We start from the raw sequence: 18,571 nt of genomic DNA, 5'->3' as shown, positions 1-18,571 counted from the left end.
TTTCCGAACTAATATTTCTACCTTATGTCTGGGTTACAAGAAATTCAGCCTAGGATAATCCAAGCGGACACTTACGTTTCTAGGCATAGAAAACGTAAGCTATTATGCTAAAGGGTTCTGTGAACGTGTGATGAAAAACGAGAGCTAAAAGAATGTAACCCCCTTCTGGAAAAGAAGAGTCGTTTATATACTAAACACGATTAGGGTTTCATTAGGGTTGGGCCGTCATTAGTTGCATTGGAAGCCAGTAATATTAATCCGGATTAGGGTTACCAAAACTAACTAGTTTCGTTAGTTTTACCATAATGACCCTCAAGAAATTGAATTTTTCTATTAAGTTCCCACATGCAAAATTCAGTGAGGCTTTGGGGCGCTGCCCCTTGGACCCCGCTAGGGGCGCTGCCCCTAGACCCCGCCAAAGGGGCGCTGCCCCTGGACCCCCGACTAGTCGTCGAACCGGCTTCTGACTCGATCTTATACATGCGTGCTCTCCGCACAACCCCCGTACATGTATTAGAGTACAAATCATGAAGCCCCTTAGCTCACATGTTAGTTCCAATTACTTAAAATGACATGGTGACACTAAAATCACCAACACATGTTTAGTCTTTTATTGAATTTTATTATTAATAATTAATATATTAATTCTAATTGAAAATCATATTAATAGAATAAATATATAAATTAATAATAATACTTTTTAATTAAATAATTTAGAAAACTGGATAAATTTGAAAACACCATTTAACCCCATTTGAGTATTCAATTTATAACAATTCTTTTATTCTATTTGTGTGAGTTATAAGTTAAAATCATCAAAATGTTCACACATATTTTCCTTCTTAGAAAGAGTTAGAATTTATAAATAAGATCTTACTTCAAGATTATATATATTACTTGTCTAGGTATATTGTAATTTTTTCATATTGACAACAAAATCGATTGATAGATATAACAAAGAATCACATTTACCCCACTTAACATACAACCCAAAATGATCAATATTTAATCTTCTTGTAACACTTTTACATTCTTCGACACATTCCTTTTTGTTTCTTAACAAAGCTAAAGGGTATGGTCACCACCAACCCACTAGAAAATTATTGTCATCTATACGTCACGTCAGTTCTACTACATGTCTAACATTCAACCACAAACTATTGAAAATGGTTACCACTCATTTGTATTTATCTTTTTATTATTTTTTTGACAATAGAATAAATTTAAAAAAATAATTATTAAGCAAGTATAAAACATAAATATTAATTAAAAACACAATATATTATCTAAAAACACACAAATTTAAATCCTAAATTACATAAAAACATAAAAAAATTATAACCTAAATAACTAAAAAACATAGAAAACATAGAATATACTACTCGTCGTCATTGTCGTCATTGTCTTCGCTAGCCTCGTTTTCATCGACCGTGTCCTCATTCTCCTCCTCGTCGACATTGTGTTATTGGGATTGCCTTTTCCATATGTGTTCAGTCTAATCATGTCGTAGACGTGTTTCACTGCTTGTATTTTCAATAGTCTTGCGAAGTATGCCAGACTGCCGACTTGTATTACAGCAGGTGGATTAAGTATGTCGTCCAGAATATACATACAAATTGGCCTACAATCTTCTTCTATTATCATGTTATGTAAAATAACACAATCTATCAACACCTTCGTCAATTTTTCTCTATCTCTTGCTCATGCAGGATGTTTGATTATGTTCCACTTTTGTTTGAGGACCCCAAATGTCTGTTCCACATCCTTTCGTGGTGATTCTTGTGCTAACTTGAACAATTTTCGTTTTTCATCAGTCGAATATGAGTATAACTTGAAAAACGTAGCATACTCTGAATATATCTCATCACCAAGGTAATACCCATAATTATAATGATGTTTATTCACAAGGTATTGACATGTTTAGTGCTTTGAAAGTGTTTGTTTGTTGAAAATATATGTTAAGTGTGTGTGTGTGTGTATATATATATATATATATATATATATATATATATATATATATATACTAGTTTATAACCCGTGGAAACCACAATCAATTGTTTTAAATAAATTATTAATTAAGAAATATTTTTAGTTGTATAAAATGTAATTGTTGATTTAAATAAATACATGGCTTTATAATATGTATTAATTCTATTTTGTTTTTTATTCTAATGTTATTAGTTTAATGTAATTAAAGTAAAAAATTTAAAATTTAAAATTTAAAATAGAGAATCAATAGGTAGACAAGTGACATGACATTAATTAAAAGATATATATATATATATATATATATATATATATATATATATATATATATATATATATATATATATAAGTTTAGTTATAAATTTGATTTTTTTTTAATTGTTCAAGGTCCAACGTTCACAAAAGAAAAAACACGGTCAAAAGCCTATAAGCTATTCAGGTTGCCTGTTTTCGTCCTTGTACCATACCACAAGACACCAACCCATCTTTAAGACGGTGTTCACGCGTGAGTTTCTTTGTCACATAGGATCTCACACGTTTGGTGATACCCCATACCGGATGGTCTAAACATACGATATCATTTGCTACCTTAAGTAAAAGTTACTTAATCATAAAAAATAAATAAAATAAAATTATTAAGTTTAATATTTTTAATTATGTACCTAAACCAATTAGTTAATTAACTTCATACGTATTTGATTGATTACATCTTCTAGGTAATCATCGTTACTAGAATTAATATGAGAAAGGCAAATTGTATAGACATTTTCTATTTTTTTAGTTTACAATTTATATTTCTTAAATCAACATTTAATAATTGAAAAAAAATAGTCCTTATAATGGAGATTTTAAATCATGAATTACAAAATGAAAAACAACTTATAGTATAACTCTTTCTATGCAATTTACCAATTTACAATTGACTAAAAGTTAAAGGTCTTAAATACAAATAACCCCAACAATCAATCAAACTCTAGTTATAAATATTACCTGGCTCAAGTTAACTAACCATATACCCCCTCCCCCCTCCTCACGAACCACTTAAATTCTCTGCTTTTTCTTCATGTTTTTTAGTATAACTCTTAAACAACATACTCTCCCTCTCCCTCTCACTCTCTCTCTCTCTAAAAGAATTAGCATCGAAAAATATATTATAAATGAAGAGAAATGTGAAGAGAAATATGTCGCCATCTTCTTCATGCAACAATGAACAACCATTGATGAATCCAAAATCCAAGAACAAGAAAAGGCAACCTGCTTCTGCAGAACCTCTGCCTAGGACCTCCATTTTCAGAGGTGTTACAAGGTATCAAAAATCTTCAAAAAATTTCAATGTAACTCTTCATTTTTCTATAAATTTGTATGAAATTCGATTTGCATGCATGGCAAATGAACAGGCATAGGCTTACAAGACGATATGAAGCTCATCTGTGGGATAAAGAATCCTGGAATCAGAATCGCAAAAAGAAGGGGAAACAGAGTTTGTTAATTTCTAATTAATTAAGTTTGAATTTATTAAATTATTATTAATCAAGAGACAGAGATCTGCATTCTGCAATCTTTATCTCTTAATATATAATCTAAATTCAGTTACGAATTTTCTGACTTTGTCTTCTTTTTACTCTGTTTGGGTGTCATCCCCTGTTCCTCCATTGCTGCTTATGTAGTATATTTGGGTAAGTTTTTACTCTCTCTGATTCTCTCCTCAATTTTTTCTTAATATATATATATATATATATATATATATATATATATATATATATATATATATATATATATATATATATATATATATATATATATATATATATATATATTTTGTCATTTTTATAATAAAAAATCATTATATTTATGTTTAAAAAGTAAATATATGAGAATTTTACTCAAAAGGAAATAATAATAATCATTTTCTGATGTTGATCGATGATCGATCCATCGAATAACCAATTGCAACTTTTCTTAATAACATTTTTTTTATGAATTGGACCACTGAAATTCTTGTTCTGACCAATCTTTGTTTGCTGGTCTTGGTTTTCAGTCATAATAATATTATATTGCGTTGTAATAATGAGCATTTATATAGTATACAAAACATACATGCAATATTTGATATCTAAGAAATATGTAAAATTTTGTTATTTTAAAATAATAATTATTTGTATTTTTTGTTAGTTGGCAATTATATGTAAAACAATTTGTTATAGATGTTATTTAACTTTTAATGTAATTGATCAACAATGGAACTTTTTACTATTGATGTGAACAATTAAATATTGAATTTATACTTGAGCACTTTTAGTTGTAATCTTTTGTAAATGAGTTTTCCTATTTGAAAAACTATTCAATAGCATTGTAAACTAATACAATATTTTTTTTTAAACATCAACTCCAATCATTTATTTATAAAATAATTAAATTCTAACCACTTATTCTGATTATTTGTTTTTTTATTTATTTATATTTTACCATCTACTTTTAGTAACATACCATTTGATGCTATAATCGTATTTACTTATCAAACATTTATTTTTTAATTACTCAATTTATTTTATTAAATATGCAATATATATATATATATATATATATATATATATATATATATATATATATATATATATATATATATATATATTAACAAACTTTAAATAATACAAACAACTATTGGATTTCGTCTTAGAATTATAATATTTTTTCTAATCCATTACGAATCCGTTGAAAATTCGTTCCAAAGTCGTATTAGACTATTCAGTGTAAATCCGTTGGTAAGACCCTTTGTTTATAGATTTTGTTACGAAAACTACTATCGAAAATGATTTTTTCTAATAATGTAATTCTTAAAACTTTTGTGTAATTCATTATTTTTCTTTCTTGATCCCGCACCATTGATAACACTATTCAGAGAAAAAATAAAATATAGACTAGTAGACTAATATACTCTTTTTGGGTATAATCCAAAAGGTTTATTTTTAAAATCGAGTTATATAATTTTATACTGAACTTCATTTTGGAGGCTAGTATAAAATAAGCTGTCATGCGCGGCGTCCGTGTGTCACTCAAAAATATTTTCCAATTTAATAAATTAAGGGCAAAGTCTAATATCGTATATTTTAGTTTTTTTTTCTTTATACAAAATTTCATGTTGATATGGTTGATTTAGGGGCATATGATGAGGAAGAGGCTGCTGCTCACACTTATGATCTCGCTGCTCTTAAGTATTGGGGTCCGGAAACAACACTGAATTTTCCGGTAACAACTTTATATTGTCTCTAATATTATACTTCTTGTGGATATGTATCAATCGAGAGAGTTGCATATTAATATGTATCTGTTCATTTTAACATCGATAACGTTTGCATCTTTTTGTGGATTTATAAACTTTTCCTTTTTCGAAAGTTTATTTTACTAAATCCAATGCATTTTTTTATATGACATGCAAAAAGTTTGTCAAAAAAAGGGGGCTAGCAGTGAACATATCAAATGTGTACATGCAAAAATGTGCTTTTTGTAACTCGAAATGGTAATCACAAAGATCTTCCATACGAATAGTTATATGGAAACTTATAAAGTATGAATTAAAAGTTGTACACTATCAATATCTCAACTGATTCGATCTTGCAAATAATATGATAGCCGGAAATGTACAAAATCGAGATGGAAGAAATGCAAAAAATGTCTAAGGAAGAATACTTAGCCGTGTTAAGAAGGAACAGTAGTGGATTTTCTCGAGGCGTTTCAAAATTCCGAGGTGTAGCAAGGTAAATTGTTTCTCCTGGCTTTATATTGTTTCACTAATTTGCAATATTGTAAATGAGATTTGATATTTTCATTTTAAGTTTTTTTTGTTTTTTTTCATCCGCTTAAACAATAAACGATTTGAATTTTATACTTTCAATTAAATTGAAGAAAGAAATTCATGTTGAAAAATATAAAAGTGATATCACCTGTTGAATAAAAAATCTAAATAAAAATATCAAATCATTTTCGTTTTAAATATTTTAAATATTTATTATTAGTGTGAGAAAAAAACAGAACTTTTCTCTAATAATTCAGTTATGAATCGTGCGCAATATATAAAATTTAGTGCACGATATACAAGTGATTAAAGAAACCTTTTCTTGGATTAGTTAATGATTGGTTTGGAGAAAGTTGCGTGTAACTAAAAACATGGTCTAAAATGAAAATAGATTAAAGGGGTCAAAATTGGACAAAGGTGTATTTGAATATAATATATCTTTTAAAATGCATATATTAAACAAAATTTGGTAGTTATTATAAATACATCGTTTTAATCATTTTTAATATATTTATATATTAGTTACTTATGGAATCTAATAAGTAATAACAAAGACCAAGATTTTTTTAGTACTTTTTAAAATGTTAATTATTAATAGACATGCTATTCAACTAGACCTTACAAATATTAATACACGATACAAATATGACATGCGTTTTTTGTGTATAAGTTTGGGTAATTCATGTTTTGTATTTATTCTTGTCGACACAAATTTAAAATTTGTATTTCGTGTCAAACAAGAATTTGCATGTATAAATACATATAAGACACAAATAGAATACTTGTGACATGCAATATAAAACACATATAAACATGATTAAAATGGAAATTTTAAATTTCTTCCATCACCCCTTAGACCTTTGACCCATTGATAAAACATGTTAGGAATGTAGATAGGAGTTTGTACCTTGGATTAAGATTTTTTCAATTGTTTTCCGAACCTACCAAAATGGTATTTGTGTAAATTCATAAGTTCGTACAACACTACTAAAAAGTGTCGTATTCATATTGTGTCATGTATTAAGCATATTGTTTATGTGTTGTGTTCATGTTTCATAATTAGACACATTTCACAATTTATATCATGTTTCATAAATTGGTATCGTTTAAAATTCATGTATGGCCCGTGACATGACATACATATACGAATTGTCAAATCTATATACAACCAATCTTCTTTGTCATTTTATCACCTTCAATGCATTCTCTATAATTTTTTTTATTGTAATATGTTATAAAAAATGATCATATAAGTCATAATTTATTGATTTGTCTTTATTTATTTGGTTTTAATGTCTTCAAATATAATAATAACTATTTTTTATTATTTTGGGTCACTTATCTTTTAATCGTTTTCAACATACCAATTTTTTTTTGAGTTATCATTACACTATTGAAATAGAATTCAACCGGGAAATTATGTCATATTAAACATCATAATGGACGTAGTTTCATTGGCGAATAAAAATAAATAATTATATCATATTAGATTCCACAGTGAACGTCACATGTGCTAGATATGATTCAGTGGTAGTCTATTTGTTTGGAATCCATTCTAATAGTGTAATGGAGATCCAAAAAATTGTGTCGGACTATTGAGTATAATTTAGAGATAATCGACATAAAAGCACACTAACTATTATTAGTTATCATTTTATGAAAAAAAAAAAAAAAACTTGTCAAATGAAAAATTACAGAAAAAACTATTATAATTGGTGCAATTTAATGCTATATGTTAATTTTTTTTTTTTTAGCATAAATTACAAATTTGGCTCTTCTATATCATGGGGGTTTAGAGGGGGGCCAAGTAGGCAGTTGCACAGGGTCCAATTTTTTTTTATTATATATTTTTATTTAAAAATACAAAATTATAATAAAGAAAAGGGCCATTTTTCTTCTTGTTCGTCCTGGGCCTTTAAGAATATTTCATTTTTCAGGACGGGCTCCTATATCACACAAAATTACAAGTTTGGTCCAAATTTTAAAATTATTCCAGTGTCGTCCTTAAGTTTGTATTTGGTTACACATATGGTCCTCATGTTTTACTCAAAATTTGCATGTTTAATTCAAATTTCGAATTAATTTTATATAGGCAGGGATAATATGCAACCAAATGCAAACATGAAGACAACGTTGAGACGAAATAAAAATTTGGGCTAAATTTGTGAATTTTTTTTTGTAAAACATATAGACCAAATACATATTTTACTCTATTTTTTTATTTCCAAATCATAAAATTTTTGGACAAATTTCTTTTTCAAATTAACCGAATATAACATATAAATTAAAAATGGTTAATTTGAAATTTAATACGTTTCCTTCAACAAAAAAATTACCGATAAAATATAATATAACAAGTAAAAATGGTTAATTAAAAAATAATCAAAATATTGATTGAATTAGATTAAAATATTAATGATCAACAAGAAAACAGTTATAAATATAATAAGTTTTTAATTAATTTTCTCCATCCAAAAAGTATATTAAATATAATAATCTGTTGAGGGGAATAAATAATAGGAGTATGCATATTGTGAATATAAATATATCGGTCCATTGCATTAGTTTATATATACATATATCATGGTTGATTTGGGATAAACAATCCCTTACTAATTATTTATAATTCTTTGAGTAAATATTATAATAAAATGACATACATTTGCTTTTACTTTTTAAATATCAAATAAACCAGATAACCACGTTTCTATGACCATTTTATTTAATAAACGTACTTATCATATTTTTACTTTAGAGCATGATTTTTCAGTCCATAAATATTAAAAATTAATTAATTTTTAAAAGCTTTTGAGTGTGTATCCTCCATTCAAGATATTTCTCCAAAAACCCCTACATTTCGTCCAAAATAAAATATAACCCGCCATATTTTTAACATCTCTATCAAATATGAGCTATTATATTCTTTTAGTCGGTTTAAAAATATTTATCATGATTATAAGTAAGTTAGGTGTACAGTAATGTCAAAGCCTCAAACTTTTATAAGTTGTGACGACTCATGTCATTTGTAAGGCGTGACTTAAGATAACACATACACACACACACACACACACACACACACACACACATATATATATATATATATATATATATATATATATATATATATATATATATATATATATATATATATATATATATATATATAGAGAGAGAGAGAGAGAGAGAGAGAGAGATCAATAAAAAACCATAATTATTAGTTCTTTAAGGAACCAATTTATTTTTTCAAGTTTTAAAGTTTATTGTTTATCGAAAAAAAATAACTAAATATTTCTAAATTAATAACTTCACATTGTGAATCTTAAAAAATAAATTATATATTTTTCGAGTTCACCATGTGAATTCAGATTCACACTGCGAATTTGCACAGAGTCACACTGTGAATTTAATGATTTTTTTTTAGAATTTGATATCATTGGAAAAAAAGTTATAAATTTTTATATTTTTAGTTTTTTTTTAATAAAAAAACAAGCTCCAAATGTTGAAAAAAAGATTGGCTCCTTGGTTAATTATGGTTCTCTATTGAACCTCACCTTATATATATATATATATATATATATATATATATATATATATATATATATATATATATATATATATATATATATATATATATATATATATATATATATATATATATATATATATATATATATATATATATATATATATATATATATATACGTTAAATACAAGTTTTGGAGCCATTACAAAATCATAATAAATTTTTTAAAACCTTAATATTTACATAACAACTAAAAATTAAGGGATATTTAAAACATAAACACATCATATTTTTTAGGTCAAAATCATATCATACAAAGACTTAACATTCCAAATCTTTTGGTAAAATAGAATCCTCCTTAATAAATGAAGGTCTTTTTTGCCACATGTCAATCTCTCATAAGTTTTGACACTTGTCATTTTGTGGTATTTTTGAAATAAATATTATCCACTTGTCAATTTTTGGTTTGTTTCAATTTTTATAATTAAAGTCATATACTTATATATGTAAAGTATTAAATATCATATATATGATATTAAAATGCAATAAATATGTTTGTTCTTTATTTTAAAGTTGTACATTAAAAATTCTTTTTTATTTACACCTTAATGTTTAATTTTTTTAAATCAACTCATTTAATACACTGGTTTCACACCTAGTTGACACTAAAAGATAGTATTTAATTTTTTTATGCTTCGTGCAGACATCATCACAATGGAAGGTGGGAGGCACGGATTGGACGAGTCAATGGTAACAAATACATATATCTAGGAACTTTCGGTATGTATATACATTCTCACCCTTATTTAGGAAAAAAAAATTAATATCATGAAAAACCTTAAAAATTCTAATATTTGTTTTGGATTAAATTTTAAATTCATTTCTATTACTATTATTTTTTTTGTAAAAGACATGAATTTTTTATTTTTTTGTTGACATTTTAGCAGTTTTTTCGAAAAAACTTGTTAAATGTGAGTTTTTTTTGATAAAAAACTTGACTTTTTTTTTTTCTGAAAAAAGTTAAAGAGTTGAAGGTTTTCTGGAAAAAAGCTAAAAGTTAAAGGTTTTTTCATAGAAAATGAAAAATAAAAATGTATTTTTAGAAAAAGTAAATTTAAGTTTAACCTGAAAAACCTCAATAAGTGTGTGTGTGTGTATATATATATATATATATATATATATATATATATATATATATATATATATATATATATATATATATATATATATGACTGAGTTATTATGAGAATTAAAAAAAAAGTCTGAACTTACAAACTCATAATCAACTTATTATTTTTCAACACCAAAACACTAATCTTTTACATATTGAAGGTATTAGCATTGCTAAACAACTTATTTTCTTAGTAATTCTCATAGCATACGATATCCGCAAAATAATTAGTTAGAATAATTGAACCTAGCTCTCTTTATATATATATATATATATATATATATATATATATATATATATATATATATATATATATATATATATAGGGTGAGGTTCAATAGAGAACCATAATTAACTAAGGAACTAAGGAACCAATTTTTTTTTTCAATTTTTAGAACTTATTTTTTATAAAAAAAAAGAAAACTAAAAATACAGAAATTCATAATTTTTTATCCTTTTTCCAATGATATAAAATTCGAATTTTTTTTTACGTCAAATTCACAATGTTAATCTTTGAAAATTCACAACGTGAATCCGGATTTACACAGTAAATCCGAAAAATATTTTTCACATTCACAATGTTAATATATGAATTTAGATTTTTTTTTCGATAAAGAATAAGCTCTAGAAATTGAAAAAAAAAAATTGGTTCCTTGAAGAACCAATAATTATGGTACTCTGATGGACTTTTCCACATATATATATATATATATATATATATATATATATATATATATATATATATATATATATATATATATATATATATATATATATATATATATATATATATATATATATATATATATATACATGCTTTTAGGGCATCTTTAATTGGCATTTTTCTCTTTATAACTTATTACTATTTTTTTTATTGACCACTTAAAAGCTTTAGGGCACATAGTTTATTCGTTTTTTTATTAATCACTCAGTATAATATACATAATGAATGATCAATATATTTTTATGTTTATTACAATTAACCCATTATTCTTTAATTATATTTTATTTTATTCTCTTAATTATATTTTAGTTTTAATCATTTGTTATTTATTTACTAACTATTTTTTCATATTATATATTTAATGATCGTTCATCTATGAAATATAAATTTCATAATATAATTGTATTTATATAATTTATTTGTTTGTGTGATATAATATATGTTTAAAAACGACTAAATAGAAGATTTTATAGAACATTTAAATAGGAATGATGAAAAATTAGTAAAGTTTAAAGAAAAAATCTAGTGGGAGAAGTTGAACATATTTTTACATATTCTCATACCTTTTAGGATATGTTTGACGTATTAGTTGAAAAGCTAGCTGTTAAAAAAAGGTAGCTGATAGCTGAAAAACTAGCTGATAAAAAATAACGTTTGGTAAACTACTTTTTAACTTACCAAACACGAGAACATAAAAAAATTTGAAAAATAAACCAGCTTATTAGCTAGCTGTGACGCAAACACAACCTTAGATTAAAAAGGGGGTATCCGAAACTTAATCCGGTAAATAAGCGAGCAAAAGCATGAAGTTTTATATTAAAAAGGGTCCTAAAAGAAAATTGGAACCTGTCTAGTGTATAGTTTATGCTCATGTGTCACATAATGAAATGGCATACAACGACATGGATTTTTTAATTTAGATTTAAGATTATTGGCAGAAGAAAGTAGACTTATTTATTATTATTATTTTTAATACTTTTTCAGTCAACTAGATCTCATATTAAAATAACGACTATTAAAATAATAAAGAAAAATGGAGTAGAAATGTACTCTACTATTCTTTATTATTTTTTGTATGATATTCTAACTTGGCGAATTGCTATTTCTTATTTAACCCAAAAACAAAAAAAACAAATTGAAATTAGTTTGTTTGACCCAAGGGTCAAAGAATGAAGTACGATTTAATCTTATTTCTCATGTCATTTCCAAATAGATCATGTAATCTTTGTAACATCCGGTTCGTACTTGGCTTTGACCGCTATTCATGTTTGATGTTTACAGGCACCCAAGAGGATGCAGCCAGAGCATATGACAAAGCAGCCATAATGTATCGAGGAGAAAATGCTGTAACCAACTTTGATATTAGCAATTATACTAACGACTTCGATGATTCCTCACAAACTGAACAAGCTCCATCAAATGCTGAACAGAGTGAGAACAATTATGATGACGGCATAAGATCTGAACAACAAGAACAACAACAAAACGAAGAAGAAGTTGCTCATGAAGTTAAAGAGGAGATGTTTCCTGAAACACATTTTGCATCTTCAGTTGATGAAGACCACCCTTGGAGACATTTTATGGATCCAGAACATATATCTCATCTTCCATTTGATGAGTCAAGTGAACGAATGGACTTGCTTTATGATTATGGCTTTGAGGCTAACCTTGACTCCATTTTCAATGACCCCATTGTCAATGGGAGTGGTTGCATGACTTTGCCAGAATCTTCTTTCATGTACTCCACATCCTCAATGATGAACCCCGTTTCTGGCCCTTTGGTTTAGACCTCTGATCGATTTAGGATGAGTTTTGGAGTAAGATATTGGTATTAGAAAAGTTTTTATGTATTATTTCTTTGTTTCGGACTATAGTAGGCCTGCTTATTTTTTTAGTTCGTCATATACTTAGAGGAGCACAAAGATGGTGTCCATCTTGTAGTCTTTTTTCTTTCTTTGTCAAAAAAACATGCTTTTTCTAGCTTATGAAATCAATGACAAAAAAATTGTACATAGAAAATTGATAAGGACTTTCTTCCCTATGTCTTCTTTTGTTTGCATGGTTCTCACATGCTTTCTTGTAAGATGGCTACACTACAAGAAACTGCCGCTTTAGTCACCACATGTTGTAGCTGTTGTAAAAGACCTTTGTGTGAAAAAGTATCATTGGTGAAAGTTTTTTAACAAAATTTGGAAATTTTCACTATAAGGCGACAGACATATGTCACTAGAAGTTTTACCTATCCTAAACTTTGTTGACTGAATTTTATCTTTATGTCTCTAAAATATTATTTTAAAATACTTTTTATATTCGTTTTTAGTTAAAAAATGTAGTGTAAGTTCAATTTTCTATCATCAAACAACAAAATGTCGTCCTTAACTTGTCGTTTGAGTAACACCTCTCGTGTTTTGTCTATTACCAAACGCAAAATCTCTCTCTCTCTCTCTCTCTCTCTCTCTCTCTCTCTCACTACAAGAAAGGTTAGCATTACCGGCGACGCCTTTAGCGGCGACATGTAATTGACGCGTTACATGTCACCGCTATTGCCTGGTGACGCCGCTAAAGGCGTCGCCGCTAATGCTAAGTTACAGCGATCCGCGTCAAATCTATCCCCATCCGTCCGATTTCTTTTCAATCTAACGGCTGTAGAGGAAAGCAGAAAGACGCGCTGACTTTTCCCTCCACTGGTCGCCGCTATTGCCCTAATGTCGCCGCTAATACCCACCCGTCGCCACTATTGCCTGTCGCCGCTAATGCCCGTGCAGATATCCCATTTCCAGTTTACCTTTCTGCGACTTTCTTTTCTGCACTCTCCTTTCTTCTCTCATTTTTCTCTCCTTTCTTTCTTCAATCTCATTTTTTTCTTCTGACTTGGTGGAGTAGGAAGTGCCTGTTGGGACCGGTGCTAGCCCCTCCTTCCCCCAAGACCGCCACAACCCCAAAACCGGGGACCTTGAGCTACATTCCAAAATTGCCCACATTCAAGGTCGAATTCCTCCTCTTTTTTATGATTTTTCTGTTTTGGTGTTAATTTAGATGATAAATTGTTAGTAATTTTCAATTTTGTTGAGTGATGATGTTTGTATTTTGAGATACGAAGTGGTTATGCATTTTGTTGGATTATTTTATTGGATTATTTTGTGGGATTGTATGCATTTTGTTGGATTGTATGTTTTTTCAGATTTGTGGGAAGTTTTTATGCATTTTGTGTATGTTTTGTAATTTATGTTTATATTACATTGGCTTAAAAATGAAATTTGGCATGAATATATACATTTGTTGGATTGTAATTTATGTTTATACCACATTGGCTTAAAATGAAATTTAGATGTATAAATTTGTATGAAATTGGAATATGCAAATTGGATGTACACATTTGGCTTAATTAGGTTATTAATAGCAACTTACTTCTAGTAATGTATTGTATATGGTTTCAAAGTGCTTAATTTTGTTAGTGACTTAATGTTTGACTTTAATTGGATGAAATTGGCTTAATTGTAATTTATGTATACATTTGGCTTAATTGTATGAAATTAGATGAAATTGGAATATGCAAATTGGATGTATACATTTGGCTTAATTTAAAAAAAAAACATTAAAAAAACAATAAATTAATGGTTGCAAAAAAAGGGTAACAAGTTCACTAGACCACATGCAAGCTACTCATTCAAGAAACCTGACTGCAAAATCTTTTGTCAATTTATAAGAGATGTTAAATTTCATGATGGGTTGAAATCTCATGGTTATCACATTCTTATGCAACGTTTGATACCGATTGGAGTTAGAGCGTTATTGGACAAAGAAACTTCTACACCAATTGTAGATATTTGTATGTTTTTCAAGCAAATTTGCTCCAGAACACTAAAGCTGGAGGATATGAGGAAAGCAAAAGACATTATTAGAATCTTGTGCAAGTTAGAGTTGATTTATCCGCTAGCGTTTTTCAACATTATGATTCATTTAATTTTGCATTTACCTGATGAAGCGATTGCCGAAGGCCCGATATGTATGAGATGGATGTATCCGTTCGAAAGGTATATGAAAAAACTAAAAAACTATGTCAGAAATAAGGTGAGGCCAGAAGGTTGTATAGCTGAAGGTTATATTGCTGAAGAAGCTTTGACATTTTGTTCGATGTACCTTCGAGATGTCAATCGCCATGAAAGAAACAAAGACGTTGTCATTGAAAAAACAAAGTTTTGGATGTTTGAGTCCAAGTGTCGACCGACGAGCGCAATGCAAATCAAGCATCTTGATATAAGGGAGAAACGTAATATAGAATGGTTTATATTGAATAGTTGTCAAGAAGTCAGACAATACATCGAGTAAGTGTTCTTACTTTTAATTATATTTCATTATTTATTGTTACTTTTTTCCATTCATCAATTAAATATATATATATATATATATATATATATATATATATATATATATATATATATATATATATATTCATCAATATAGAAAATTCAAATCTGAACATCCTGAAAGTGACGAAAAGACCGAATTTCCCAACTGATTTCTTGAAAAGGTAATAATAATTAACAAACAAATATCTTTGATAAATATAAAAAATCAAGAATACATAACACATCAACATATGTTTAATAGGTTTATCAGATGGAAAAAGAAAACTCTCCAGAATTCCACAAAGAGTTGTCAGCCCTTTCAATGGGTTCACAAATGGATGTTTATACTTACACTGCGTGCATAGTCAGCGGTGTTAGGTTTATGGTACTTAGTCGTGATGCACAACGCAAAATGCAAAACTCTAGGGTTCTAGCGTTTGGTGAGAATGAAAAGAAATATTATGGCCACTTAGAAGAGATTATGGAGGTGCAATATCCATATGATTATTCGACTATAATATTTTGGTGCAAGTGGTTCGATACGGGAGATATTCCTGATGATAATTTCATAAGTATCGACACAGAAAAAGAAGCGTACCAAGATGATCAACTCATATATGCTTCGCAAGCCAAACAAGTGTTCTACATCCGCGAGCCTGTTAATCATCGAAGAAACCAAAACAACAACCCTCGTTGTGTCGTCGAGCATGTTAATCATCGAAATATTTGGGATCTACCATCCAAAAATGCTCGTGTCGAAAATGCTTACAGTGACTCTGTCCAAGATGTCGACAATGTGGAGGCCGAAAATGTTGACATGGTTCAAAACAACTCTTCATCTGGAGCTAGACTTTTTATCGACTTCTCATAATACTTTGAAAACAATGTTGATGTAGCTCAAAACAATGCTGATTATGACGATGAAGACGAGACTGAAGTACCTCCGCCAATGGGTAGAATCGATAATGTTTCCGATGAAGAGACTGATTATGATGATGGCGATTCTGATTATGATACCGATGAAGAAGACATTGAAGTATATGATGAAGATTTTTATTAAAAAAATCAATTTTTTTTTTGTAATAGAAACTTTATTTGAAATGTACCTTTAATTCATATTGTTTGTCTAACTTTTATTTATGTTGTTTGTCTATATTGTATATCTTACAATTTCGCAGGGTAACTAACTTTTATTCATATTGTATTTCTATATTGTACATATGGTAATTTATAGGCTGCAGATGAGGTTTACTTGGGCGATACTCTTGGCCGTGATGGCCGATGTTATGGGGCTTGGACATGGAGGTGATGGAGTCGGGGATCCACCACCTCCAGTAGGCTTTGGTCGTGGTCAGTACCAACAGGATGATGAGTTTTATTATGATATATTTATTAACTATTTTTATTATTTTATAATAAGTTAACGTGACTAATATTTTTAATTGTATTTTTTCAGCCGAGCTTCCAAAAAAAAAAGAAGGGGCATGTAAAAAAATATCGAGTTGGGAAAGTTGATACGAGCAAACAAGGGAAAGCCTGTGGATTTGGATTTCGACAGGGAGATCACATATTCTCCTGTTGGGAAGTGTGGTAATTGGTTCACACATGAAACTGGGAGGTATTTGTGGAACAATGTCCCTTTCAACGTATCTGGTTGGGACAATGTTTCCCCCGCCTTAAGTAACGTAGTAGTTTTACATCTAAAGGTAACTTGGATACAATTTTAAGTTTAGTTGTGATTGTTATTTAATTAACTAAATTTTTTGTGTTTTTGTAGAATAAATTTGATTTGGATAAGGTTAACATGGATCCGGAGCGTGCTCAATTGTTGCGAAGCATTGATTCGAGTCTTACAAAAGTTTACAGAGACCGAAAAAGTAAAGCTCATTCTTATTTTAAGGAAATCGGGGGGCCTGCAAATATCCCAGCCGCATTAAACAACCCCCTAATGGTATGTCACATGAAAATTGGGCGAAGGCAGTCGAACATTTTCAAATGCCATAATTTTTAAGGTGTTCGGCGTTAAACAAAGAATGTCGTGCATAACAAGTAGTTGTAAATAGAGGGGGGTCGAGCTCATACAACAATGCATGTTTCAAAGAAGTAAGTTATGATATATTTAAATATTTATTTAAAGTATAAGTAATCTAATTTTTAATGTTAAATAGGATATCAGTCGAATCGAAGTTTTTCGTAAGGCTAATTCCAATCGCCAAGGGGTATTTTATAGTCCTGCAGTCGAGCAATAATACGTAAGTGGTTAATTTGTATTTTTTATATAAGTGTTTATATCGTCAAAGGTATTTAGTAATCTAATTTTTATGATGTTTATGATTTTTAAAAAATACAGAATGCTTTACTCGGGAGATCAACCAATGAACCCAAGCTACTTCTGAAGCAAGCGGTCTAGCACCAACTGATATAAAAAATATTTTTGAAAGAATATTAGGTGTTCGACGCGAACATATCAGAGGCATTGGGTGTAAACCCACTACCGTTGTGTCCATGTACGATCAGGAACAACCAATGACACAAGAACAATCACAATCACAGGTAATTGTTAGTAAATGCTATAATGGAAAGTAGAATGCTATAATGATATGTTGGTAATATATTTTGTTTTCTTTATAGTTGGAAATGCTGCAAACAATACTAAAGGACCCGGCCTGTTCTACATCATTGGAAGAGTGGTTTCGCTCATTGCCGCCACCAAATAATGAAGGAAATGATGAGGATGAGTAGTTACTTTAGGATTTTATGAAATGTTTTGTAATTTGGAAGAATACTTTAGAATGTGGTATGGATTAATATTTTGGATTGATTGTATATGTATTAATATTTCCATAAAAAGTTATCAGATTTTATAAATGCTATATGGATTAATATTTGGATTGATTATAAATTTAATGTTAAATAAATAAATTAAAAAAAAATCAAAAAAGTATTAGCGGCTACATCTTTTGTGGCAACATATATTTATTATCGGCGACGCGTAGTATTAGCGGCGACACGTAGTATTAGCGGC

The 18,571-nt window shown here is 28.5% G+C and overlaps 1 protein-coding gene across 1 annotated transcript; it reads left to right on the top strand.

Moving 5' to 3' along the window:
- Positions 1-5,120: 5,120 nt before the first annotated feature.
- Positions 5,121-13,334, top strand: LOC111911768 (ethylene-responsive transcription factor WRI1). The gene is made up of 4 exons (XM_023907511.3): positions 5,121-5,232; positions 5,617-5,741; positions 10,006-10,082; positions 12,479-13,334. The coding sequence occupies exons 1-4, from the start codon at positions 5,131-5,133 to the stop codon at positions 12,982-12,984; spliced, it is 810 nt and encodes a 269-aa protein (XP_023763279.2). The 5' UTR covers positions 5,121-5,130; the 3' UTR covers positions 12,985-13,334.
- The last annotated feature ends 5,237 nt before the right edge of the window (positions 13,335-18,571 follow it).

This window comes from Lactuca sativa, chromosome 8 (assembly GCF_002870075.4).
Source record: "Lactuca sativa cultivar Salinas chromosome 8, Lsat_Salinas_v11, whole genome shotgun sequence".
Lineage (NCBI taxonomy): Eukaryota > Viridiplantae > Streptophyta > Magnoliopsida > Asterales > Asteraceae > Lactuca > Lactuca sativa.
This window is presented reverse-complemented; position numbering and strand designations above follow the sequence as displayed.